This window comes from Strix aluco, chromosome 30 (genome assembly GCF_031877795.1).
Source record: "Strix aluco isolate bStrAlu1 chromosome 30, bStrAlu1.hap1, whole genome shotgun sequence".
Classification (NCBI taxonomy): domain Eukaryota; kingdom Metazoa; phylum Chordata; class Aves; order Strigiformes; family Strigidae; genus Strix; species Strix aluco.
In genome coordinates this window covers 3,449,884-3,475,816 of record NC_133960.1, presented here as the reverse complement: position 1 = coordinate 3,475,816, position 25,933 = coordinate 3,449,884, and the positions used below count along the sequence as shown (strand labels likewise).

Genomic DNA, 25,933 nt, shown 5'->3' with positions numbered 1-25,933 from the left:
TTATTACTGAGAAGATCATCTACAACCTTACAGGGGTTGTTCGTTTTACCAGGGGTCATAGATGCCGATTATGAAGGGGAAATCAGAATTATGGCCTGGACCCCCGTGTTCAGTAGCAAAAGGGTCAAAAATTGCTCAGCTTGTTTATCTTACTGCAGCTCCCCCTAATAGTATGCCGAGAAGCCGGGGTGACTCAGGATTTGGATCAGCAGGTACTCCTCAAATAGTTTGGGCTCAGTGTCCCGATCCAATGTCGGGGGAGGTTTCGATACGATCCCAAGAGCGAGATTAAGACACAAACGAGGTCAAATGCCGTATATACCCAAAACAGGTTTTTATTATTAAAGAAGTGAAGAGGGGTAGTGATAGGACAGAATGGAAGGAAAAGGCAGAAATAAAGCAAGGATGCAGGATAGTCACCACCATGGATCCAGCGACGTCCCGTTGGTCCTCAGTCTTCAGTTCTTCGGTGGTGGGTGCACACGACTCAAGCTTCAATGGTAGATGCACACAGAGAAAATTTTCTGCTGTCTTTTTAAGTTCATCGTATCGGCTGATTAACATATCTGCTCGCCTTTAGTCTTTTTTTCTCTGGTCCAACAGGTTTTGTTGCATCTGGCTTCAGGGCAGGAACCTTGGCCTCTTGTCAGTTCATTAGCCATGCAGGCATGGGGTCTGGCCTACACAATAGAGCCACAAACGGCTACAGGATGGGGCCAGCTCAGCACACCTCTGCCCCTTTGAGGCTTATCTACGGAGTCTGACAATGCAACTGCAAAGAAGTGGGGGGGTGCATCCTTCAATACACTCCCGCTTCTCTGGGCAACATCCCCCAGACCAATTCACAGGCCACAGCAGCTTCTCTTGGAGGTTTGCACAGACACAAGCAAGCTTTGAGACAGTCATAGGACATTTCAGTCTCTCACACTCAGACAGCGACACAAGGTCGACCTCTGGTAAAATGTGCCCTCACCAAAGCAGAAGAATCTGTTGCACTGACAGGCATTTTAGATACTGGTGCGGATGTGACTGTAATATCTGCGAGCAGATTGGCCGTTAGCTCGGGTAACTCGAGTGCCTTTCGGGGTTGGTGGTCATGCTGTAACATTTCAAAGCAAAGATCTCATTCATGTAAGGGGCCCAGAAAACTGGGTAGCAAATATTCATCCATTTATATTGGAAACCCCTACTACATCATGGAGTCGTGACTGTATGGCTCGATGGGGAACTCAAATTGGATCAAGTTTGTCTTAATCGCCACTGCAGCACAACCCACCCCTAAACCCACCCTGAAACTAACCTGGAAAACAGAATCACCCGTGTGGGTGGGTCAGTGGCCCTTGCCAATGGAAAAGCTGTGCCACCTTACTGATTTAGCACAGGAGCCTGTGTGTATCCTTGTTCTGGTTACTATGCACATGTTACATGGGTAATACAAATGTCTTTGAGCAAGCTCGGCTTTCACATGCAATTTTCCACCAAAATGCCAGAGCAATACAAAAACAGTTTTCTTTATCAAGGCGTCAGGCTAAAGACATCATTGTGACTTGCCCTGAACACCAGAGGACTCCCTCTCTTCAACAGCCAGTGGTGTCAACCCTCGGGGACTCACCTCCTCAGAATTATGGCAATCTGACGTCACTCACTTCGCTGCATTTGGAACGTTAAAATATGTACCTGTGTCTGTTGATACCTTTTCTGGAGCAGTGTTTGCATCCTGCCATACAGTGGGCAGTCAAGCATCTGCCCGGCATTCCCCACTCACCGACCGGACAGGCCGTTGTGGAGCGTACGCATGGCACGCTAAAGCGTCTAGTACAACAACAAAGGGGGAGATGGAGGGGATCAATCTACACCTCACAAAAGGCTAAATAAGGCATTATATGTCATGAACTTTTTAAACATTTCCCCTGCCTCACAGGTGCCATCAATATTGCATCACTTCTCGTCACAGATACCAGATCAACAAGAAGTCCAGGGCAAGGCTCAAGTGTTAGCAAAAAACCTGGAAAGTGCTAACTGGGAAGGACCAGATCCTTTAATAACCTGGGGAAGAGGTTATGCTTGTGTCTCCGCAGGTCACGGTCCCCGGTGGTTACCGGCAGGGTGTGTGCGACCATACCCGAGGCGTGAGAGGCAGCCTTTGGTGGACACTCAGGAGCCGGCTGTGGGTGCTGTGGGTGCCCCTGTGCCGACAGTTCGCGGTCGCTTCGACTGATCATTTAAGCAGAATGTATGGGTAATGCTTGCTGCTGCAGTAGGACAAAATACACCATCTCTGTCCTCAATCACACTACAGTTGCCAGCCTTTTCAAGAGAAAATGCTGACTGTAATTGCAACTCCTTAATGAAATATATAGGCTTGCTAGTCACTAGTGAAAGATGTAGCTTAGACAAAATGTAGTTATTAATAAGGATGAAATGCTGTAAGAATGTGTGTATTCAACTTCCTTTGTTTAGCAATATTAAGAATTAAGAACTCAAGTGTTTAACCTTATTAGAAACTGCCTTGGTTTTCCCCCTTGAGTGGTGGCCAGGCTCTGGGTGGAACCCAACAGGAGGGTGAAATCAGATGTTTCCGCTCAAAGAAAATTGCCGGTTATTTCGGCCTGTTGATTTAGAGGCTGGACCTGCTTGCAGCGATGTTGGGTGCCTCACCTACGGATGGACGCATCGCGTAGGATTTCCGGTTTGCGAGGAAGGGCACTCTAAATTCTCGCTGCATCCAGGGTTCCCCAGCAATTGCGGATCTGAATGTTAGTACCCCATTAAGTAAGTGTGCTATTCTGTATCTTCCTTATTTGGTAATCCTTGTCATGCGCTTTATGGCAGTGATGAGAGTGCTGTTGCCACAAATGGTGTTGTTCCAGCTGGTGGCTCCTATTTCATGATATCCAGGTCATTAGACCCAGAGTTTGGTGGAGCTGTAGGGCTATGCTTTTATTTGGGAACAACGTTTGCAGGAGCAATGTATATCCTTGGTGCCACTGAGATTTTATTGACATATATTGTGCCACAAGCAGCAATTTTTCATCCATCTGGTGCCCATGATGCATCCAGTGCTATGCTAAACAACATGAGGGTGTATGGCACTGTATTCCTCATCCTAATGGATTTTGTGTGCATCAGTGGTCAGTGTGTGCCTAACAGATGGCAGTGTGATGGGGATCCGGACTGCGAGGATGGGTCTGACAAGAGTGCTCAACTGTGCCATATGAGAACATGCCGGGTAAATGAAATCAGCTGTGGTCCTCAGCCAACCCAGTGTATCCCAGTGTCCTGGACATGTGATGGTGAAAAAGACTGTCCTACTCTTTTCAACTAGTAACTGTAAGTGCTGTTTTATTTTTAGCCTTTTGTAGAATTATTTTATGTATACTGTGTTTTTTTGAAGTTTGTCTAAACCTGAATTGATAAAGCTCTGAAACAAGTCTTGCAGGTGCAGCTGTAAAACAAAGAAGGGGGAGATGTGGGAGGCATCGGCCTGTCAGCCCTGTGCAGGCTCTGAGGAGCAGCGAGGATTTGATGAGAAACAGGCCTTGGGAGAAAGATCAGAAACTGCCGAGTTGTGCCAAGGTGGCAGGGAAAAACAACGGACAGCTGCAACACTGAGCTGTGGGAAAGTGCTGAGCTGTGAGAAGTTACCGCCGCGTGAACAGCGCGTGAACGAGAGGGTGATTGGTCTGCACAGTGCGTGTTAGAGGGGTCTGATGCTGGTAGGAGAAAAGGTTGATAGCTGTCTAATTGCTGATTTGCTAATTATGAAGTAAGAGCTTTGGCAAGAGCATAAGTATGTACGATTGGAAAAATAAACGGCTTTGCTTGATAACTCTCATAGAGTTGTGCAGGTCCAATATTCTCCCGCAACAGTGGATAATGAAAAATTGTTTAATTTGTTACGGTTCTTGTGGGAATTGATCCAAAAACATCAGAATCCCTGTTATGTGTTGCACATTCATAGTCGCAGTACGCTACCAGGATTTTTAGCAGAAGGGAATGCACGGGCTGACAGGCTTGTGTCTGTATGTATGTTAGAGAATGTTATGAGTGCTCAGAAGTCAAGTATAGTGATAACGGGGTTGAGAATGTTTGGATTAGGTTAAGGGCCAATAAAGCAGATCTTGCTGTGGGAGTCTGCTATAGACCCCCCAACCAAAGCAGTGAGGGGGATGAAGCTTTCTATAAACAGCTGGGAGAAATCTCGCGGTCACTTGCCGTTGTTCTTGTGGGGGACTTTAACCTCCGGGTATCTGCTGGGATCAGAGCACAGCAGAGAGGGAACAATGCAGGAGGTTCCTGGAATGTGTGGAGGATAACTTCCTCACACAGCTGGTGAGCGAGCCGACCAGGGAAGGTGCCCTCCCGGACCTGATTCTTGTGAACAGGGAAGAGCTTGTGGGGGAGGTAAAGGTTGGAGGCCATCTAGGGTGCAGTGATCATGAGATGATTGAGTTTTCGATCCTTGGAGAAACAAAGAGAGGGGTTAGTAAAACTGCCACCTTAGACTTCCGCAGGGCAGACTTTGACCCGTTCAAAGGACTGATTGACAAAATCCCTTGGGAGCCTGCCCTGAAGGGTATGGGAGTCCAGGAAGACTGGACATACTTCAAGAGAGAAGTCTTAAAGGCACAGGAGCAGGCTGTTCCCGTGTGCCGGAAAACAAGCAGGTGGGGAAGGAGACCGGCCTGGCTAAACAGGGACCTTTGGCTGGATCTCAAGAACAAAAAGAGAATCTATCGCCTTTGGAAGAGGGGCCGGGCCTCTCATGAAGACTATAAAGATGTAGTGAAGCTATGCAGGGAGAACATTAGGAGAGCCAAAGCGCAGCTAGAGCTCAACCTGGCTACAGCTGTTAAGGATAATAAAAAATGTTTCTATAAATTCGTTAACAGCAAAAGGAGGATTAGAGAAAATCTCCCTCCCCTACTGGATGCAGAGGGAAACATGGTAACTAAGGATGAGGAAAAGCCTGAGGTGCTCAACGCCTACTTTGCCTCAGTCTTTAGCAGTGGAACTGGCTGTTCCCTGGACACCCAGCCTCATGAGCTGGGAGATGGGGAGGGGAAGCAGATTGAGGTCAGCACAGTTGAAGAGGAGGTGGTCAGAGACCTGCTACACCACTTGGATGCACACAAGTCTGTGGGACCGGATGGGTTACACCCAAGGGTGTTGAAAGAGTTGGCAGACGTGCTCGCCAAGCTGCTGTCCATGATTTACCTGAAGTCATGGCTGACTGGGGAGGTCCCATTGCACTGGAGGGTGGCAAATATAACACCCATCTACAAGAGAGGCAGAAAGGAGGATCCAGGAAACTATAGACCTGTCAGTCTGACCTCGGTGCCAGGGAAGGTCATGGAGCAGGTCATCTCGAGTGCCATTAAAAGTCATATAATGGACAACCAGGGGATCAGACCTAGTCAGCATGGGTTTATGAAAGGCAGGTCCTGCCTGACAAACCTGATCTCCTTCTATGACAAGATGACCCAACTATTGGATGAGGGAAAAGCTGTGGATATTGTCTACCTGGATTTTCAAAAAGCATTTGACACAGTTCCCCACAGAATTCTCATAGAAAAACTGGTTGCCCATGGCCTGGATGAGCAAACGGTCTGCTGGGTCAAGCACTGGCTGGATGGACAGTCCCAGAGAGTGGTGGTCAATGGAGCTAAATCCAGCTGGCGGCCGGTCACAAGTGGTGTTCCTGAGGGCTTGGTGTTGGGACCATTTCTGTTCAACTTCTTTATTGATGATCTCGATAAGGACACAGAGTGTGTCATCAGTGACACCAAGTTAAGCGGAGTGTCAATCTACATGAGGACAGGGAGGCTCTACAGAGAGACTTGGCTAGATTGGATCAGTGGCCAACGTCAACGGGATGAGCTTCAACAAGGCCAAGTGCCAGGTCCTGCACTTGGGCCACAACAATCCCCTGCATGGCTACAAGGTTGGGGAGGTGTGGCTGGAGCTGTCTGGAAGAGAAGGATCTGGGGGTTCTAATTGACAAACAGCTGAACACGAGCCAGCAGTGTGCCCAGGTGGCCAAGAAAGCCAACGGCATCCTGGCTTGGATTAGAAATAGTGTGACCAGCAGAAGTAGGGAGGTGATAGTCCCCCTGTGCTCTGCACTGGTGAGGCCACACCTGGAGTGTTGTGTCCAGTTTTGGGCACCTCAATCCGAGAGAGATCTCGAGGGGCTGGAGCAAGGGCGGAGGAGGGCAACGAGGCTGGGGAAGGGCCTGGAGAATAAATCCTGTGAGGAGCCATTGAAGGACCTGGGACTGTTCAGTGTGAGGAGGAGAAGGTGAGGGGAGACCTCATCACTCTCTACAGCTCCCTGAAAGGACGTTGTGGAGAGGTTGGTGCTGGTCTCTTCTCCCAGGGAATTAGTGACAGAACAAGAGGGAACGGCTTTAAACTGCAACAGGGGAGGGTCAGACTGGACAGGAGGGAAAAATGTTTCCCAGAAAGAGTGGTCAGAGAGTGGAATAGGCTGCCCAGGGAGGGGGTGGAGTCCCCACCCCTGGGTGTGTTTAAGGGCTGTTTGGATGAGCTGTTGGGGGATGTGGGGTAGGGGAGAACTTTGTAGAGTTGGGCTGATGGTTGGACTCGCTGATCCCGAGGGGCTTTTCCAACCTGAATGATTCTGTCATTCTGTGATTCTTCTGGTGTTCTCCACAACCCCTCCTCCCTGCCTCCTTTCCCACAGCCCCGACCACCTCTGTCCTTGCTTCAAAGGCCGCCGCTGAAATCAGCTGTTCCATCCCTGGGCCGGGCTTTTTCTGGCTGCCGGGCATCTGGCTGAGATCAACCCACCACACGCGGGTCCCGCACACATGTTGGGGACACACATGGGGACACTGGGGGATGCTCAGGGACACTTTGGGGATCCCCAGGCCACTGTTTGTGTCCCCATAGAGGGGTCCTGGGACACAGGGAGACACAGGAGGGGAACACTGTGGGGGACCACCAGGCAACCCCACCCATCCACATAGAAAGGTCCCAGGAACACATGGGGACCCCTAAGTCGCATGGGGACACTGCAGGGGGGAACATGGGGACACTGGGGGACCCCCAGGCCACCCCCTGTTACCAGCAGCAGGGTCCCAGTGGGGTCACTGGGCAGACTGGGGGGACTGTGCCACTGCCCGGGGATGCTGTTGGTTTTCCCAAAGGAGGAGGGGGGCAGTTGTAGACTGTCCCCAGGCTCTGATTTGGGGGGGACAGCACTGGAGGCGGTGGCAGAGGGGGCAGTTTGGGTGCTGGGGTGGTGGCACCCGTGGGTGTCCCAGTGTCCTCCTCGGTGTCACTGGTGGGGGACAGGGACACCACACTGTACTTCTGGATGCTGCTGGTGACAGTGGCACTGGGGACCGTGGGTACCGTTGACACCAGTTTGACCAGAGGCTGGACACTGGGGACAGTGGTGGTGCCATGGGAGGTGGCCGTGGGCACCGGGCTGGGGTTGAAGGTCATCACCTGTGGGTCAGGGGCACAGTGTGGGGCATGGGGACATGGAGGGGCACAGGCACCATTAGGGGTGTGGACCATGGGGGGACATGGGACAGTGTGGGACAAGGGAATGTGGGGGGACATGGGGACAGTCTGGGGCATGGGACCGGTGTGGGGACAGCGTGGGGACATGGGGACCATGGTGGGACATGGGGTCCATGGGGACAGTGTAGGGATGTGGGGACAGTGGGGGGCACAGAGACATGGGGACAGTGTGGGGATGTGGGGACAGTGTGGGGACTCAGGCACCATTGCTGCCACCGTGATGGGAACCCCAGGACCCTTGGGGTGACACAGGTGACAAGTCCCCAGCTGGGTCTGGCACGAGTGCTCGTTCGTTCCTACCCCCAAGGCTCGGCTCATGCTGACTCCAAAAGGCAGTTTATTGCCACAGAAAAGGGCCGTTGCCACCAGGACTCCACCGGGACTTCCACCGGGACGTGGGTGGCACCAATCTCAGAGGGGGTGGCAGGAGGCTGAGGACGTCCCTGCCTGTATGTGGGGGTGTGATGTCACCGTGGCCATGGTAACCTGCCAGGGGTGTCCCTGCCCATATATGGGGGTGTGATGTCACCATGGCCATGGTAACCTGCCAGGGGTGTCCCTGCCCATATATGGGGGCGTGATGTCACCGTGGCCATGGTAACCTGCCAGGGGTGTCCCTGCCCATATATGGGGGTCCCGATGTCACAACAGCTGCTGTGACACACAGGGACAAGCCTATAAAAAGGGTCGCTGGGCTCCAGCCGAGCATCAGTGCGACCTGGGAGGTGAGGAGAGGGCAGGGGAGGGATGGGGCTTGCGGGGGGCTGCCGAGGGAGGAGGGGGGTCCCACACCTCGGGGCTCTGGGGCCGTGCTGAGAGCTGACCCGCGCCCCGCTTCTCCCTCAGAGTCAGCCGAGGAGCATCTGGGAGAGACACCCCGGTGCTGCTGGGACAGGGACGCTCCCAACGCTCGCTGTGGACATGCCCATGTCTGACAGGAAAGAGGAGGAGGCCCCCGACTCGATGGAGCAGGGTGAGAGCAAAGTTTCCCTCCTGCAGCGCAGCAGAGGGGCTGTCGGGGCGGTCAGGGGGAGGCAGTGCCTGTGATGCCCCTTCCTCGCCACAGCCCCCAGCCCTGCCCCTCAGTCCCCCTCAGGGATTGTGCTCAGGGACGCTTCCACCAGCCCCGCAGAGGTGCTCATTCCCGCCGGCATTTGCTCTCTCCCCTCCAGCGTGCGTGCTGTGTGGCCAGGCAGCGGTGGACCTGGTTCTCTGGGGGCAGAAAATCGAGCAGGAAGAGCTCTATGCCCATTTCTTTTGCCTGGTGAGTGCCCCGGGGCTGCTCCAGCTCGCCGACAGGCACTCCCGGCCACGCTCTCCTCATCCGCTCCTCCTATCTTCTCCTCTCCTCTCTTCTGCAGATTTTTGCCAGCAAGCTGCTTTACTGGCAGGACGAGGAATCAGGGCAGCGGAGATTTATCCCTGAGGACATTCCCTGCATAGTTGAGCGGGTAGTCGACAAGGTCAGGGAGATTTGTGTCAGGAGAGGTTTGCGGGAGCTTAGCCCAGAGCCCAGGAAAGAAATCCCAGCCCCTCCAAGCAGCTCCGGGACAAAAGCCTGGTTCCCAGCAGTTCCAGCCCAGGAGCCTCGTGCGCCGGGTGGATCTGTGGGCTGTGGCCCAGCAGCGGCCACATCCTGCGCCCTGCCCGGAGGCGTGGGGCTGGCTGGGGAGGCCCTGAGGCTGCCGCTGACGGGGGCTGCTCTGCTCTTTCCAGCAATGCTTCGTCTGCAGTGAGAGCGGGGCTGCCATCACCTGCTGCCGGGAGGGCTGCGACCGCAGCTTCCATCTGCCCTGTGCCGCGGAGGGTGAATGCGTCACCCAGTACTTTCTTCCGCACAGGTAGGTACCTCTCCCCTCCTCACCCCCAGTGGGGAAGGACCCTGCGCTTCTGTTCCTGGCTTCCAAATGAGCAACCCACCACCAATTTAAAAAAACCACCAGTCAGCTCTCCGTAGATTACAGATCCGAATGTCCGCAAGAGGAGAACAGAATAACTTTCTGGGGTTTAACAATAACCCGAAATACTTCACAAAGCTTCACTCCCCAGGGGTTTAACGACAACCCCAAACGCAAACTTCACTTCCTGGGGTTTAACGGGAACCTGAAACGTAAAACAAAGCCTCACACCCCAGGGGTTTAACGACAACCCCAAACGTAAACAAAGCTTCACTACCTAGGGTTTAACGACAACCCAAAACGCTCTATCACTCACCTAGAAAGTGAGGGCTCTCAACCTCGAGGACCTGCTCAGGGCAGCGTCCCAACCCAAGGCACCTCGAGGAGTTTCCCTGGGCGGCGTCCCAAACCCAAAGGGAGAGTCCTGACCGCAGCGTGCAGCTCCAGGGGACGAGCTCAAAATGGCTCCCCCAGGGGAGTCCGTTTATACCCAGACCGAATCTGACCTGTAGTCAATAGCAGCTCCCATTGGTCAAAGGTCTCAGCTACTGCAAGACCTTGAAACAAAGCCAAAAACTGCCACGTTTCAGCAGCCGGGAAGCTCTGTTTTCACTGGGCGGATGCACCTGCCACAGCTTCTCACCTCACCCATCCCTTCCCTCTTCCCCCCAGGTCCTTCTGCAGAGAGCACTGCCCAGAGCAGGAGGTGGAGGCGGTTCCGGAGAAGGACACTGCCTGCATCATCTGCCTGGAGCCTGTGGAGGACAGAAAGTCCTACTACACCATGGTGTGCCCGGCCTGCAAAGACGCCTGGTTCCACAGGGGCTGCATCCAGGTAGGAGCCGTTCCCTCGTCCCCAGGACACGGCAGGCACTCAGCAGCACCAGGGCCTCACTCCTGCTCCTTTTGTTTCCGTTGCAGGGCCAGGCTCGGTACACTGGTACTATTTCCTTCAGCTGCCCCCTCTGCAGAGACAAGTATGCCTTTCTGCATGACATGCTCACCATGGGCATCCGAATCCCCGTGAGGTTGGTGTCCTGCCGGCTCACAGGACCGGAGGCTGCAAGCCCTGTGCCATGCCAGGGGCTGCCCCTGCAGTCCTGGCCCTCCGCTGTCCCGTCTGCCTGGGCTTCAGCTTCACGGAGGAGCTGTAAACCGGGCAGGGGGGAGGAGCAGGGCTGCCCTGCATCGGCCTTGTGCCGGGGCGGCAGGGGCTCAGCCATTTCCCTTTCTCCATCAGATTGCCATCACAGGACAACGGGCTTCCAGACGAAGCACTCATCGAGAGGCACAGCCGCTGCGATGCCCGCGAGTGCCTTTGTCCCGGAGGCAGGGAGCAGGCAGAGGAACGGGGGTAAGTTGGCAAAGCGGCACCCTGGGCTCTGCACGGGATCTCAGTGTCGCCAAGAGCTCAAAGCGGAAGGACTGAGAACAGGAGCTGTGCCGCACAATCCTGTGCTGCGGTCACTTTGTCCTCACAGCCATGAACCCTTTTATTCCCCAGGCCCTGGGAACTGCTGCTCTGCAGCTCCTGCGCTGCCGAGGGCACCCACCGGCGCTGCTCCAACTTGGGGACCAGCAGCACCAGCTGGGAGTGCGAGAGCTGTGCTGGCCAGGGCACCGGTAAGAGGCAAAGCACTTTCCTGCCCCTGGGCTGGGGCCAGGGCCCAGGCAAGGCCTGGCAGCGGGTGCCCAGGCTGGGCTTGGCAGACAGAGCCTCTCTGCCCCAGGAGGGCTGGGGGCACCGCTCTGGCCTCTCCACAGTGGCTTCTGTGCCTGTGACCTTCCTGCTTCCCCCTACAGACTCCAGTGACAGCTCAGAGCTCGCTGGCTCTGGCACTGGGCCGTCCGACGACTCCCCAGCGCGTGAGGGCAGCAGCAGCTCCAGCTCACCTGGGCCCGACCACAGGCAACGCCGCTCCCGGGTGCAACGTCGGGTCCAGACGCCCTACAGCCGGCCCAGGAGGCACCGGGAGAGGAGCCGCGCGCCAGCACCAGGTGCTGAGAGCAGCACCCCCGGCCAGGCGGCACTGGGGACGTCCCACGGCTCCCCAGTACTGGCGAGCAGCAGCCCCAGCACCACCAGCCAGCTGCCATCGGGGTCCTCCTGCCCCTCTCCAGCACCCGAGAGTGGCAGCCGCTCCAGCCGCCGTGGGCCCGTGCGGATGAGGGACCGCTCCCGCATGGAACGTCGGGCCCAAAACCCTTACAGCCGGCCCGGACGCAGACGCGGGAGCAGCCGTGAGCCATCCCCGCGTGCTGGCCCTGATCCCCCTCCACCGGCGCAATAAAGTGAGCCGTTAATCTCTGCCCTGGGAGACTCCACGCTCATTTGTCGGCTTCCTCCTCCTCTCCCTTTCTCGAGGAGCAGCATTAGGGGCTGGGCCCAGAGGGTTTTCTTCCCCCGGGGCCTGGCAGCCCCTTGCCCGGCCCTCCCTCCTTGCGGGCTGGCCTCGGCCGGCTGCCCAGCGCCATGGCCGTGTGCTTCGGGCCTCGCTGGCCCCGCAGCCAGCTCAGTCTCCCCGGGGAAGGTTCACACCAGTGGCAAAGCTACTTCTCTTTACAAGTTCCGCTCAGTGTCACGGCTGGAGTTGTGACATGAAGATTGCTGTAGATGGTCTTGTGACAGTAGCCGAAGGGCATTCCCGTTGCCCAATTCCGGGTCCCGTTGCCCACCATGATTGCTGCTGTACCAACTGAAGCTTCCTCCTTGCATTCTAAGCCAAGAAATCCTTTAGCGCAGAGACTGCAAACTCCTGGCAGGGAATTTACTCCACAGAGCTCAGGGACCCAGGGCAGTACCTGTGACTGAGGGCCAGAGTCCCCTCATACGCCTCTGAGAGAAAAAAAATCACACGTGCTCTATGGGAGGGTAACAAGGGGCCTGGGCAATGTCCATCGTCCGGAAGGATTTCCCTCCTGTTGGAGACCTGCAAGTACCCTTCTAGTGCAGGGAGGGGAAAGGATCTGGTTGCAGAGTCACTGCTGAACAGCTCTGTGGAAGTTGGCGGCGAGCTAGAAGGCTGAATCAAAGAATGATGGTGACCAAAGCGGGAAGGAAATCCCGTGGGGTGGCTGCACAGATTATGAACAACCCTCTGCTCTTCAGGCAAACTACGGCGGTCTTACGGTGTGTGCGTTAAGGGCCTTCCCGAGAGGCCTCAGTGCAGCATGAACGTTGACTCCTTCCAGGAGGGAGCAGCTGTCCTCTGGGAGGCAGGCAGGGGAACCGGGGAGACCTGAGGGGCTTTTCTCCCAACAAAGAGGCAACGAGGAAAGAAAGGAGGTAGAGAGGGTCCAGAAGAGAGCTCGGTGGCAGCACTTTGTCCTTCTATTCTTGACTACTGTGATTGGGAAGACGCGAGGTCTGGACGTGGCCAGAACAGGTCGTGCTCTGCAGGAGGATTGCGACGGGAGCTCCGAGCCCCCCCCGAGCACTGGAGCTCGAATGGAGCTGCCCAAAGAGCTGTGGGCGTGCACAGCCCCGCTCTGAGCCCAGGCGCTTGTTCCCTGGCCCCGTTCCCCTCTGCCAGCACCTTGCCCACGGAGCTCTGTAATGCCCGGGCGTCGGGAGGCCGAGCAGTGTGTCTTTTGTGGGACTAGAACTTCTCTAATTCACTGTGCTTTGTTTACCTTAAGTTCTATCAATAGCAACCAAGTTCTGCCATAAATCTGAAACTGCTTTATGCTTTGTTCTCTCAGTTATTTCAGTAAAACAAAGCAGCTTATGCTTTAAACCCTCAGTGAAGCTTACAGTTTCCTATGAATGTTCCAGAAAAAAGCAATGATCTAAGGCCTGGAAAACTCTCTGAAAAATGATCAGCAGTTCCATCTCAGAGAGGGAACATGAAGAAATATTGAACAGGTAAAGGCTCTACACGAGCAGGCGACAGCCTGTGGGGGAGGCAACGAGCGATGCTCACACCTCCCTGTTCCTGTAGTCTGGGACAAGGAAAACGTGACAATGAGATAAAAACCCAATTCTGATGTGGAGAGTGGGAAAGCAATGACAGAGAAAGGAGAAGGAATGTCTGTCCAGCTATAATATAGAGAGGCCAATAGCCCTGGAGGCTCTGGGATGGCCTGGAGATTAGAGGAAAAGGCAACTAGCTACATGTGAAAACCAGTTTATAGATAAACACAACATGAACATGTTACCAAAGGCTACGGAAGTAAAAAATTGTGTTTTCTATGGCTGTGAGCTCAGACACCAAACCAGTATCGGCAAGAAAACAGGTGAGAAGGATGCAGAAGCACCAGGTACCAGAGAACGAGGAAAAGCAGCAGAAGGAAGGATGCAATACCACAGGAACTCAACACCGAACTCATGCTCTGTGAATCTGCCATGTAAGAGGAAAAGGAAGTCGATAAAGACAAGGCTTTTTGAGGTTGGTGCTTTCAAAGACCATACAGAGAAGGACACTGTGAGGCATCACACTACACCTACTTGGCAGTGACGTGGGACCTGAAAGGCACCACCTCTGCACATTATCACCAGTCACACAGCCAGATGCACTGCCAGACACTGGATCTTTCTCTACAAAAATCTTTCCCTGGTAGTTCTATCAATAAGTCTCAGGCTTGTTGTTTTTCTCCTCTTCCCATCCCTGGGCACTGCATTTTTCCTCTGCGTGGGATCAGAGACCCCCACTGGTGAGACAGGATGGGGTCAGTGGGTTGGAAAAGGGAAGTTGTACCTTCCTGGCTTTGAGCCAACTGTTTCTGCAGCTCTTGATCACGGGCACTGAAATACTCCTTCTCAGCTTGCCTCTTGCTCAGCTCCAGCTCCGAGTCCTGTATCTTCTTCCTTGCATCCTTCTGGAAGAGGTAAGAAGAGAAGCATCACCTCACAGAGCCACTGCTGGCGGGAGACAAAGAGGTACAAACACACAGGCAGAAACAGCCAAGGTGGGAGGGGGCAGCTGGGCAGTAATGGTACATGGGATGGGGATTCTCCTTTCCCCCATGGCAGCAAGCCAACATGGCCCACAAGAATTTACATCCATTCTGGCTTTGGCACTCTGCTTGTCAGTTCAGTGCAGCAGCAGGACGGGATTTCTGGGTGCACTAGACACAAGTTACCAGATCTTGCTGCGTCTGCTCCAGGTGCTGACGCAGGTCTTGTAGGGCTGCGGCCACTCTGTCCACTGTGAGCTCCGCAGGGAGGTCCCTGGCCTGGGAAACAGCTGGGCCCAGGCATGACCCTGTTCTGAAGAGAGAAGCCATTCTGTTGCCAGCTTTAACCGAAAGGGTCTCCAACAAACAAGGCCTCTTTATGCACAGCAGGAGGTGGCAGTGCCTTTGACGTTGTCCTAGAGCTTGTGTTACAGCAAGACCGTGTGTCCCGCGCTAACTTTATTTTGATGATGTCCTGGTTTAGCCAGGATAGGGTTAAGTTTCCCCAGCAGTGGAGGGAAGCTCTAGCTGGGTTATTCATATACCATGCTGACGTCACGTCCCGGCGCCATAGCGCGGAGCGGGAGAATCGGTGAGCGCGTGTGTTATGCGATTTTTTCTGCTCTTACTGCTGTATCGTTTGATATCGTGCTCTGTTCATTGCTATTACTGTTATTGTTATTGTTGTTGTTGTTTGTTGTGTTGCTGTTACTCTGTTGTATTAAACCTCTCCTTATCTCAGCCCCGGGGCTTTGTATTTCACTCCCTTTGTGGGGGAGGGGCAGCAGCCGCGTGGTCTCAGACCCTGGCAGGGACTAAACCACCACAGATGACCACTAATGTCAGCACTGCCTCAAGGAAGGACGCACGTGCCCTGGGACTTGGGCCCTATTTCATTCTGATGCTGGTCATTTCCCCACATACAAACACGGACTTGTCTCTGCAGGGATGTCAGGATTTCAAGACTTCCCAAGGCTTGAATCAGCCTAAACTGACAGGACAGGTCTGTCACATCAGGATTACAAAGAACCAACCCCCCCGCACCTGCTCCCCTATACCCGCCTACAGACCTGTGAACCCAGCCCCACACTTGCCTGAACTCCAAGGGACTAAGTCTCTGCTGTCACAGACCGTGCGCTGCAGAACCAAGTGCAGTTTGTCCAGCTGGGATCGGGCTTCGCGGGGGGCACTGTTGGCTGCTGACACCCCGTGGCCAACGCCTGAGCTCTGCTCTCTGTGCTGCAGAGCCTCAAACGCAGTTCAGACACCTCAGCCTCCAGCACGCGCAGAGAGTTCCTCGAGCACCGTTCGCCTGCTTGGGACTCCTCCAGATCCCGCAGCAGCTGCTCCTCCCGAGCTGCCAGGCCAGCCTCCTCCTCCAGCGCTGCCTCCTGCAGCGACTGCACCTGTAACACAGACGCACAGCGCTCAGGGACAGCGCTGCTGCTGAGGCACAGAGCGGGACTAGAGGAAGGGGCCAAGGAGAAATTACTTCAAGCCAAAAACCACACTGGAAAGAGAACACACGAGGGCAAGGATTCAAACTGAGCAAAACAAGCTACAAACAGGTACCTGGAGGCTAAGGGGCCTGAAGGAAGTTTCCCCATCCCCAAAGGAACGGTCAAACTGTCAGGTTTTCGTGCTTTCCAACCTCAGAAATGAAGGTTCCTGTGTGTGTGAGGGTGCGAGGGGCTGCCTGGCAGGGTGAGGTGGCAGATGAAGCATTCCTGCATGGAGAGTGGGGCTGCCAGGGACGCTTCGGATTAGAAGCAAAGGGGAGACAATCGGCATCCTTCATGGGGCACCTCCCCAATGCCAGCTGAACGGCCGAGCCGGGAGTGCTCCCACAGACTGCCATAACCAATGCTGTCTCACCAGACTGCTCAGGGCCTGGCAGGGGCAGAAACACCATCTGGGGACAACATCTGTAACAGAGACACTGAGAAGCTCCAAAGGAGTCTTCTGTTTCTCCTCAGACATTGAATGCCATGAACCATGAGAGAACCGGGGAAAACCCAGGCAGAACACAGCAGATCCAGCCTCAGTGTGCAGTCTCTGGGCAGAACACAGAAGGAGTGTATGTTGTTGGGAGGGAAAACAAGTTGAGGCCTACAAGCTGAAGGCGGTATTCTATGTCCCTGGGGAAGAGGATGCTAGTGCACAGGTCACCTGGTTGTTGAGCTCTTGTATTTCTCTTCTGTGGTCTGAATGCAGCTGCTCAGCCTGGTGAAGAGCAGAAAGAAGCTGAGAAACCTTGTTGTGCTGGGCAAGGTTGTTTTCTTCCAGGGTTTTGAGGCTCAGTTCCTCTCTTCAAGAGACACAGTCAGCCTGAAAGTCAGAGCATGCAACTCATTACTACATGGTATATAACATTTAATAAACTCTTAGGACTTCCACCACCAAGGGGAAAATTGATTGGTCTGCTGAGGTTTGTCTGAACAACTAGGCTGCTTGTTCAGTCCTCAGCCAGGCTGGCAACCACACCCAAGCACGTGCCCACTACGCTTTTTTTCCACAGAAGAAAGGTGAATTATTGGCTAAATACCCTATTTTTTTTGAGATGGGAATGTGAATAGAAACACAACAAAGTCTTGAAATGAAGACATTAGGGCAGAGGAAAATTTTTCTTTTGACTAATGAGACTCCAAGGGAGAGGTTTTGTCAATAATGAAGAGACATTTTCTTCCCCCAACTTGCATGTCCTGGTAGGAACAGCAGCAGCTGACAGCCAGGTGATCTTTGGGGAGTTTCATAAGACTTGCAGCACCATATTACTTTCAGCTAGAGAAATGAAGGCTGTTACCAGAAGCAGTAATGGAGCTTTGGAGGAAATACTCAGATCCTTATATAAGATGCCAGATCCCTCACGGGGGAAGCAAGAGGGCACGGCCTTTTATTTCTCTTCTTCAGTGAAGGTGTGTGTTGAAGGCTGGCAAGACTTTACCAGGTGAACTACCCTACCTACCCTTTCTCTTCTTTCTTGCATTCCTTGGACAGTCAGTAACACCTGTAACTGGTGAGGCTGGCAGGGACCCTGCTCAAGCCCTTCCAGACGCCCGCTGGGATTTTCTGAGGAATGAGGAAACAGATGGCAATAAGAAACATGCTTATTTCTTGGGTGCCTCAGAGGGGAATCTGGCTTAGTTCAAAATCATGGTTTTAACCAAAGGTATCAGGATGGAAGACTGATACAGATCCCAAATGTTTAAAATTTACTAGACCCAAGACAGAGCTGATGGATGTATCTAGCTCATTACACTGCAGCTCGTTCTGCCTCCTTTGGTGTGTTTCAGGTTTGAAACCCCTGAAAGTTCCATTTAACAGCATTAACATGCTGACCTAACAAAACAACACCTCCTTTTAAGGAAGGGACTACTCCAAAAGCGACTGTCTTCAGAAAAACTGTAATTGAAGGATTAAAAGAAAAGAAAATGAAACACCACATCAAGAGAATGAAACCTATCTGCATGGAGAGTTCAGAACTCTGCTTTTTATGAAATGCTGCCAGAGCCACTTGGATATGTGAAGATCTGAAAGAGGGAATCCATTAAACAGAATAGAGAGTTTCACAGACTTTCATTTACCTGGCTTTTTCATTCTCTAGGACCTTCAACGAAGCCTGAAATTCTGTGTTGTGACGCTCCACTTCTCCTCATCGACTGCTTTCCCCCTCCAAAGAATGCAGACACACTTGCAGCTCCTTGTTCTGATGTTCTACCTTCTCCCATTGACTCCTCTTCTCCTCCAGGATCTTCTGGAGGTGCACAACCTCCAGCACCTTCTGCCTTGACAGTTCCTGTGCCTCACTCGGATCTTGCTGAGCTTTGCGGCCAATCACTTGCTGGGACTCTTTGGAGGCTGCAGGTTGAGATGTCACCTCTTCCACCTCAAGGAAAACACAACAAAGCAGTCAAAGACTACAGCTTGCCACTGTCAGCCATATCAGCCATATCATATACTGTGAGGAAAGGGAGAGAACAACTTTAAATTTCACCCTTTCGTGAAAGTACCAGATTCTCAATGGTGGCTCACAGCTGGCTTGTTTCAAAATCTAAGTGGGTCACCATGTTCATCTGAAAAAGCACCTTAAAAAACAAGGCTAGCAGTAACAGGCCAGCAGAAATCCATTCTGATGAGTGCTGGCAAACAGGCACAAAGAGCAGCCCATCTGTCCAGGGCAGCAGCTGGCCGGTCAGTCTCCTTCAGCCCAGCTGAGATGGAGACCACAGTGTGATGGCAGCCAGGGGGACTCAGCCCTTCCCCTGCTGCTCTGCCATGGGGAGAGACCGCCTGGTTGATGACTGCAGTGGCGATTGCTGTTTCACTCACCTGGTTTTGTAGAACATCCCTCTGCTGAAGGAGGACATTAATTTCTTCTTTCATGGTTTTGATTTCTTCCTTGTGCCTCTTCTCCACTGCCTTGATCTTACTCTGAGTTTCCTGCAGCTCTGCTTGCAGTTTTTCTGTGATGTTCTGCAAACACAAATGGAGAGCAAGCTGCTGGGACCTGCCATCAGGTTCAGCTTTCTCTTCTTTCTGTCTCAAAATCACATTCATTCAGCCACTTCTGCGTTTCTACCCAGCTCTGCTTCCACTGTAACACTTCCTTCCTGTTGCTGATCTCTGGAGCTCATCAGGCTCTGGGCTTTCAGTGCCTGCAGCAGTCCCTGCCTCCTCAGTCACAGCATTTAGGCTTTATTTCCTTGTCACTACCCTTCACTCTGTTACCTGCTTCTCTCAGCCTCTCTCAGCTTAACGTCCAGTTGCCAACGGCCTGTTCCTTCAACCCACCCTACTAGTCAGACTTACCTGCCCATCCTCGTGCTGCTCTTTCACCTCCTGCCTGAGCTGCTCCAGCTGCTGGTTGGCTGCTCTTAGCTCTCCCTGAGGCTGAAGTAGTGTCTCTAACAAAGCACTCTCCTCACGCTCCTTTTCTTGCAGGACCTGCACAGAAACAAAGAGAAGACAGGTTTAAACTTCCCACACAGAATTTGTGTGGCAAGGCTCCAACACCGACGGGCTGACGCGTTCTCAAAGCGCTGTGTTGCTGCTCTCCCAGGCCCTTCTCTGCCCACCTGCAGACACAGCTTCCTAAGTGAGACTGGCCGTATGAACATGGTCCAGCCACAGTCCCCCTGTGATTGAACCTCCAACAAACATCTAACACCTAACAGGAAAATGTGTGGCACTTCTCAGATGTCTCGCCTTGCTGGTGAGGGTATCCCTCATCTTCTGCTGTGTCCTGTTTGTCTTTCAAGAGCAACTTTTGCACCTAGTTAGCAGCAGAGAAAATGCAGGGCTGCCAGAGGGCTGAAGCGAGCAGCTCCTTCAGAAAACTCCTGTATTCCAAGTGGGGTTTGGTGAAAATGACTTCATTTTTAAGGTATTCATTAGACTTTGGTAAAGTACTGACATGACAGGGACACACTGTCATCTCTGAGCACTGCCCTGGCATTTCAATACCTGCAGACACAGTTGGGGGTACTGCTGTCCCCAGGCAGACTCCGTGAAGAGGACTTTGGGTGGGACACAAGGAGGACTCTCACTGTGTCACAGGGTTGCACAGGAGATCTGGGCACAAAAGAGCTTACCAGCAAGTGACTTAAAACAGCCCAGAAGACACCCCTGTTTTACTGCTCAGAAATATTTCAGAGGAGTCTTTAAAAGTTTTTTTCTTTCGTCAACAATCTTTGCCATGTCCCCCTGTCCCCCCCCAGACAAAAACCCCACCCTCATGGGGATTCAGTCCTACAAATTCAGTTTGGTCTTTAATGGAGTTAAGGTTATAAGCATGTATCAGTAAAGATCAGAAGAGGACTGTTAAGAGAACTGTGAAGATATTGTGAGTTAAGTCTTAAAACACCCAGCACAACAGCAGCACAAAAATCTCAACTGAAAGGGGATGCTTCTGCCCGGCTTCCTCTGACAGGTCTCACTCCTAGTCCCAAAGAGAACCCTGCTTGCCTTTCACCTCACCAAATTCAATGTAGAAAGCATGTAGGGCATGCTCCACACAGCCCGACATCCAGACATCTCCCACGGCTCTAGCCTTGCAAAAAAGCTACACAAATTCTCCTTTCACAGTCTTTCCCTCTTGCTTGGCATTGTCGACTCTGGTTCGTTCCTCCTCTTGTTGAGCTCGCACGGTAGCAACTTTCTGCTTCATATCAAACAGCTTCTTCTCGTGCTCCCCTTCTGTCTCCGCCTTCTCTTTTCCACATTGCTCCAGTATCTTCTGCAGCTCTGAATGATGCCCTTCCCGCTCGCTTGCCTGAGGAGTGGAGGGAAAGACTTCAAGGTGAAGTCCCAGCCACGCTCCTCGAAACAAATGTGAAGCTTCATCCCTCCCACAACCCCCCACCTCAACAGTGCACAACAATGGCTTTGTGCTCTCCATAAATCACGTCCTGTCAAGGAACTTAAAAGGCGGGTCAGCATGTGGAAGAATCATAGAATCATTTAGGTTGGCAAAGACCTTTAAGATCATTGAGTCCAACCATTATGAAAAGGAGACGTTACCTTCCGCTCTCCAATGGCTGCCTGTTTCCTAGCACCTGTCTCCTCAGGATTTCTCTCTATTCTTAGAGTCTATTTTCAAAGCTCACATCCCTTTCCATCAGTGAAAAGATGTAGATGGACTGCAGGGTGAGAAAGAGACCGGTACCCTGATGCCCCAGTCACAAGACAGGCCACGAACAGAAGTACCAGGAACAAGGGGCCTGTTCCACATGCGTCAAGCCCAGAGATAACACCTCTGACGACGGTGACAGGACAGAAAGAAAGGGAGAAAGTTCCCGTGACTGCAGTTGGCAGCAATGTGAGGAGTCTACTTCATGGCAGACAGGAGTCTGGTAAGATCCTACCCCCTTCCCGCCAGGCTTTGGGTGGGGAACACCCAACCTCCAGCTAAACTCGCCTTAGGCCCACACGGAATCTGTGGCTGCTTTTACTGTCCTGGCAGAGTCCTGGGGGTCTTCACACGCCTTCAGGTACAAGGCTTAGGGTTAGGGTTAGGGGTTAGGGCTAGGGGGCCAGGGGATAGGGGTAGGGTGTAGGGGGTAGTGTTAGGAGGTTAGGAGGTGGGGGGTGGGGGGATAGGGGGGTGGGGGGATCGGGGGTGGGGGTTGGGGGTTGGGTTTAGGAGTTGGAGGTTATGGGTTAGGGGTTTTAGGGCTTAGGGGTTTTGGGGGTTAGGTAAGGGGCTGAGGGTGGGGGTTAAGGGTAGGGGTTAGGGTTTAGGGGGTTAGGGCGTGGGGGTTAGGGGGTAGGCATGGTGGGTGGGGGTTAGGGTTTACGGGTTGGGGATTAGGGCTGGGGATTATGGGTTAGGGTTTACAGGTTAGGGGTAGGTGGTTAGGGGCTGGGGGTAGGGGTTAGGGGTCTGGGTTAGGGGTCAGGGTTATGGGTTAGGGGTAGGAGGTTAGTGGCTGGGGGGAGGGGTTAGTGGCTCGGGGTAGGGAGTAGGGGGTAGGGGGTCAGGGGTTGGGGTCAGGGGTTGGGGTCAGGAGGTAGGCATTATGGTCAGGGGATAGGGGTTAGTGTTATGGGTTAGGATTATCTGCCTGGCCCAGCAAGGTGTGACCTATGACAGATGGTTGCTGCCATTTCACACACTCAGGCTATTACTCTTCTAAAGCCAGCCCACAAAGCTTGCTTGAAGAATTCAGAAGCATATTGTTTCCTACCAGGTCTTGCAGGAGCTGGTTTATTTGCACTTCATGATCAGTTTGCCGCAGTTTGAGGGTATTGTTATACTGCTGTTCTGTCTGCAAGAGCTGCTGTGCCATGTTTTCCCGTTCCTGCCTCATTAGAGATCGCTCTGCTTCCAGCTCACACTGACAGCACTTCACTGCCCCTGCAAACAGGACAAACGGCAAGATTCAGAGTCTACACAACGGTTCTGACTTCACTGACCTTAAGCCATCTGCACTTCAGTGCAGGAGAGATCTGCCTCCATCTCCTTCACTCCTCAGAAGCACTGCGGACACAGAGCTATTTTTGTACCACCTTCCCTAGGCAGGGGGATCACCAGAGACAGGAGGCTCTCACCTTGTATCACCTCCTTGGCCTGCGTGACTGTGTAAAGTTGGATTTCAAGCTGACTCCAGCTGAGAGAAGTGCCGCTGAGCTTCAAACAGGCTGGATTCCAGCGCCTCCTTCACTGACCTGTGAGTTGTGAATACAGAGAGAAATGAGTTTGTTGCTCCTGACACCCACTGAGAGTTATTCCAGTAAGAAGTCATTCAAGATCCCTACCCCTGAGTACGGAAAATGGGTTGCAAGGAAACTTGTATACAGAAAGCCTATTTCTGCCATTTAAAATAGCAATGGGGGCCCCTCCGGGGGAATGCCCAGGCTTTGCTTATGACCCAGCATAACACCGAAAGCCCAGCCGAATTTGATCTCAATGGCCAAATCTGAAATTGCTGTTGGCAGACACACGGGTAGCTGTGCCCAGAGTCTGGGCCAACAAGCAAAAGCCCGGGCTCTGCTCACAGCCCTCAGCTCATCAGCGCTTCCAAGCTGCTCTGCAGGGGGACAGAACACGAGTATTTCCCTGGATGACCCGTGACTTTTTGAATGCTGTTCACAGTGTAGCTGTGGGTAAGTAACTTTCCAGACTCCTTGTATTTAAAAGGGACTCAAGAAATACATCCGATGATATAGGAAGATCTCTCGCTTGGAGCAGCACTCGTAAGAAATCTGAACTAGATTTTATCTGAACAAGGACCACTGAAAGGAGAGACGGGCAGCCTTCAGTTTCAACTGTTGAAAGTTCAAGGGAAAAACTTGCTGCTTTTCTCTAAGTGTTGCTATTTAAGTAGGCAGCAGCCCAAGTGACTTGTTGCTCTCTAAAATGGAAGCTGTAGTACTGCAGAGCCAAATTCTTACAGCCACAGACTTCAACCAACCGCTGCGTATGACACGCAGGGTTCTGGAACCAGGAGCTGAAGTGACCTCCCTGATCTAACACAGCGCCCTGTGTGCCAGGTTCCCACAACACACAGCACTGCCTCTCTAGGACGGGGGTGCCATAAAAACCACAGCAGTAGAATTTCACTGCTTGGATGGACAATGGAGGGTGTATCTTCAAGAGGAAAACAAGCACATATTTCTGATTGTGCCAATCTCTGGCAGTCCAAAGGAAATATGCTCCATTTTAGGATAAATCGAATCAGTCTCTAAAACAGAACAGAAAAGATAGAGGCCAAAACTATGACAACAAAAGGCTCTTGAGAACAACGTCTGGCAACAACAGCTGCTGAATTTTAATCTATTGTCAAAGGTTCTTCATAACTAATTTATCTTTTTAAAATAATAATGTATCCCTTCCGAAAAATTTTTTAAAAAGGAGCTGAACATTTAATAGTTTAGTAACAGTCCAATAATTGACCAGTCGTAACTCAGCTGCATCAAATAAGAGAAGCTGGAGCTCAGAAGAAGCAGCAGCTCTCAAGAAACACACTGAGTCAAAAGGGGTGTTTATCAGCCATCCTAACGACGTACTTTGGAGTAATACAGTGAAAAAGTCAAGAAACATGAGAAACAATGTCTAAAACATCATTTATACAGCTCTGCAAGTTCAGGAGTCTTCTAAAAAACACCTACAAGGATGACAAACGACTCCTTTTTTTTTTTTTTCTGAGCAGAACTTGTCACATATGATCTTAGAAAGGCAGAAGGACAGAATCTTGCTCCTTCCCTGTGTAACTTCTCCACGACATCTGTCTCTAAACAGCAGGTGGTAAGGAGTACAGGACACAGACATCAGTGATGGGCAAGAGTCCTCAGAGACGTGAGGATTCAAAAGAGCTTTCCCAGCTGCTGGTGTAACCAGCCCTGGGTCCTGCACCACAGTAACAAGAGTTACCTTCCAACCAGAAGGCCCTCGAGATCTGCAGCACCAGCCTCTGGCTCCACCCTAGATGGCAGTGTCCTACTCACAACGTCTGCATGGAACAGCCAAACTACTTGATAAGGACAGATCTATGTTCAAATGCATAGAACAAGAAACCAAAACCAGAGAGAAACTTCAGTTTCAGTTTCAGTAAACGTCTGCAGGGTTTAATTATTACTCAGCTCAGAGCCAAGCTGCCTTGCTTTGGACTTCACACAGGAATGTGCAAGGGGGCATAAACCTGAGCCCGAGGCCCAGGAGATGTTTGCTAGTTTTAGCTGTCAGGAAAACAACATTAAAATCATAGTATACTTTTTTTCATTTTGCTCAAGATTCCTTCATTTTCTGCCTGTGGAAGGTGAAAACATTTGAAAAGCACACAGGATGCCATAAATCCTCGTGGAATGATTACCACCTTTATAATTACAGACATTATATAACGTCCTGCCTAGGGCTTCCTCCCCGCCCTTACCTCTGCCAGCTGCTCTGACAGGCCTTGTCTGTCCCGCTGCAGGGCTGCCAGTCGCACCTCTAGGGCAGCCTTCTCATGCTCCAGGAACTCCTTCTCTTTGGACACCGTGGCCAGTGCATGTCCCTGGCGAGAGGACTCCTGGCGCAGCTGCTCCAGACCGCTGCGAGCTGACTCTTGCTGGCGGTAAACCTGAAAGCAGGACAAAAGACAGTTAGAGCCCTTTCTCTGGAGTTCTGTGCAGAGCCAGCCAGTGCCACTTCTGCCTCGGCTGGAGGAGAAAGAGCTCCTGTACTGCGGGCTGGAAGTTTAAGAGCATCTGCTCCATACCACGCTAATACCCTGGGCTGCCAAAAGGCACTGGCACTGTTAACTTGAAAGGGATGAGTAAGGCCACGCTGGGCTGCCTGGGACCACACAGCCCCTTCACAGCAAACATAAATACACCAGACTACGTGTTTGCATGCAAAAATACGGTGTCTTCCAGAACTGCCACCTTGCAAACTGGAGTTCTATCAGAATCTGTCCCAGTGCTGGAAATTTTCAGAAAAGTTTGAGCAAAAGCAACTTTGCTCGCTGAAGAAAGTGAAAATACACATGGTTTCTCCTTCTGGAAAAAAAGAAAAAGATCAAAGTGCATTGGCTGCAATGAGGTGATGCTGGGCAGGGAAACAGCCCTTGGGGTGAGTTATCAAAGTCTGGCTGATGCGGCCAAAGAGATGGTAGACTCTATTCCTACAGCGGTTCATGTCAACACCACTGTTTGCTTGTTTCACACAAAGAAGTTGTCTAATATACCTTGCTGGTATTCAAACTTGAAGACTAACCATGATTTTTAGCTTTTTTCTTCAATATAACACCTCTGCTGGCTATTTGCCAAACATACCGTGGACTCCAAGACTGACTATCTAACAGAGAACAGACCCTCAGAAACAAACAATTCTCTCAAAGTTATCCCATAATATCCAAGACTGTACATTATGAAACTGACATTTAAATGATGACAAACTCCATGGTCTCCTTCAGTGACATGATTCTCTCAAGCTCTTTTTCCAGGGTATCAAAATCAGTTAGTCCAGAGTGAAGAGTCTTGTGTGATCACCTATTTCTCATCTTCCTCAAAGCCTCAAGAGGCTCTAACAGCTCACAGAATCATAGAACCATTTAGGTTGGAAAAGACCTCTAAGACCAGCAAGTCCAACTGTTAACCCAACACTG

General features: G+C 52.1%; 2 protein-coding genes across 2 annotated transcripts in view; both read right to left on the bottom strand.

The window, feature by feature from the left end:
* LOC141916764 (uncharacterized) overlaps nucleotides 1–22,517 on the bottom strand; it is a 61,766-nt gene extending 39,249 nt beyond the window's left edge. Inside the window, exons 1-4 of the mRNA XM_074809520.1 lie at nucleotides 22,398–22,517; nucleotides 22,034–22,203; nucleotides 19,158–19,292; nucleotides 18,678–18,821 (exon numbers count right to left, since the gene is read on the bottom strand). Coding sequence (XP_074665621.1) covers nucleotides 18,678–18,821; nucleotides 19,158–19,292; nucleotides 22,034–22,156 — 402 coding nt within the window. The 5' untranslated portion in view covers nucleotides 22,157–22,203; nucleotides 22,398–22,517. The remainder of the gene's footprint in view (nucleotides 1–18,677; nucleotides 18,822–19,157; nucleotides 19,293–22,033; nucleotides 22,204–22,397) is intronic.
* On the bottom strand, nucleotides 14,095–18,421 carry LOC141916801 (uncharacterized). The gene is made up of 9 exons (XM_074809582.1): nucleotides 18,413–18,421; nucleotides 18,040–18,234; nucleotides 17,565–17,687; nucleotides 17,356–17,417; nucleotides 16,518–16,656; nucleotides 16,224–16,403; nucleotides 15,443–15,754; nucleotides 14,535–14,661; nucleotides 14,095–14,270 (listed from the first exon to the last, which is right to left on the bottom strand). The coding sequence occupies exons 1-7, from the start codon at nucleotides 18,419–18,421 to the stop codon at nucleotides 15,458–15,460; spliced, it is 1,005 nt and encodes a 334-aa protein (XP_074665683.1). The 3' UTR covers nucleotides 14,095–14,270; nucleotides 14,535–14,661; nucleotides 15,443–15,457.
* Nucleotides 22,518–25,933: the final 3,416 nt, after the last annotated feature.

What these genes read in the sequence shown, in the direction of transcription:
- LOC141916801 (XM_074809582.1), bottom strand. An exon ending in ATCAGAACAAGGAGCTGCAA is followed by an intron (nt 17,688 to 18,039) that starts GTGTGTCTGCAT and finishes TTGTTTTGTTAG; the next exon opens with GTCAGCATGTTAATGCTGTT. An exon ending in GCCAGCCTCACCAGTTACAG is followed by an intron (nt 16,657 to 17,355) that starts GTGTTACTGACT and finishes TGTCTCTTGAAG; the next exon opens with AGAGGAACTGAGCCTCAAAA.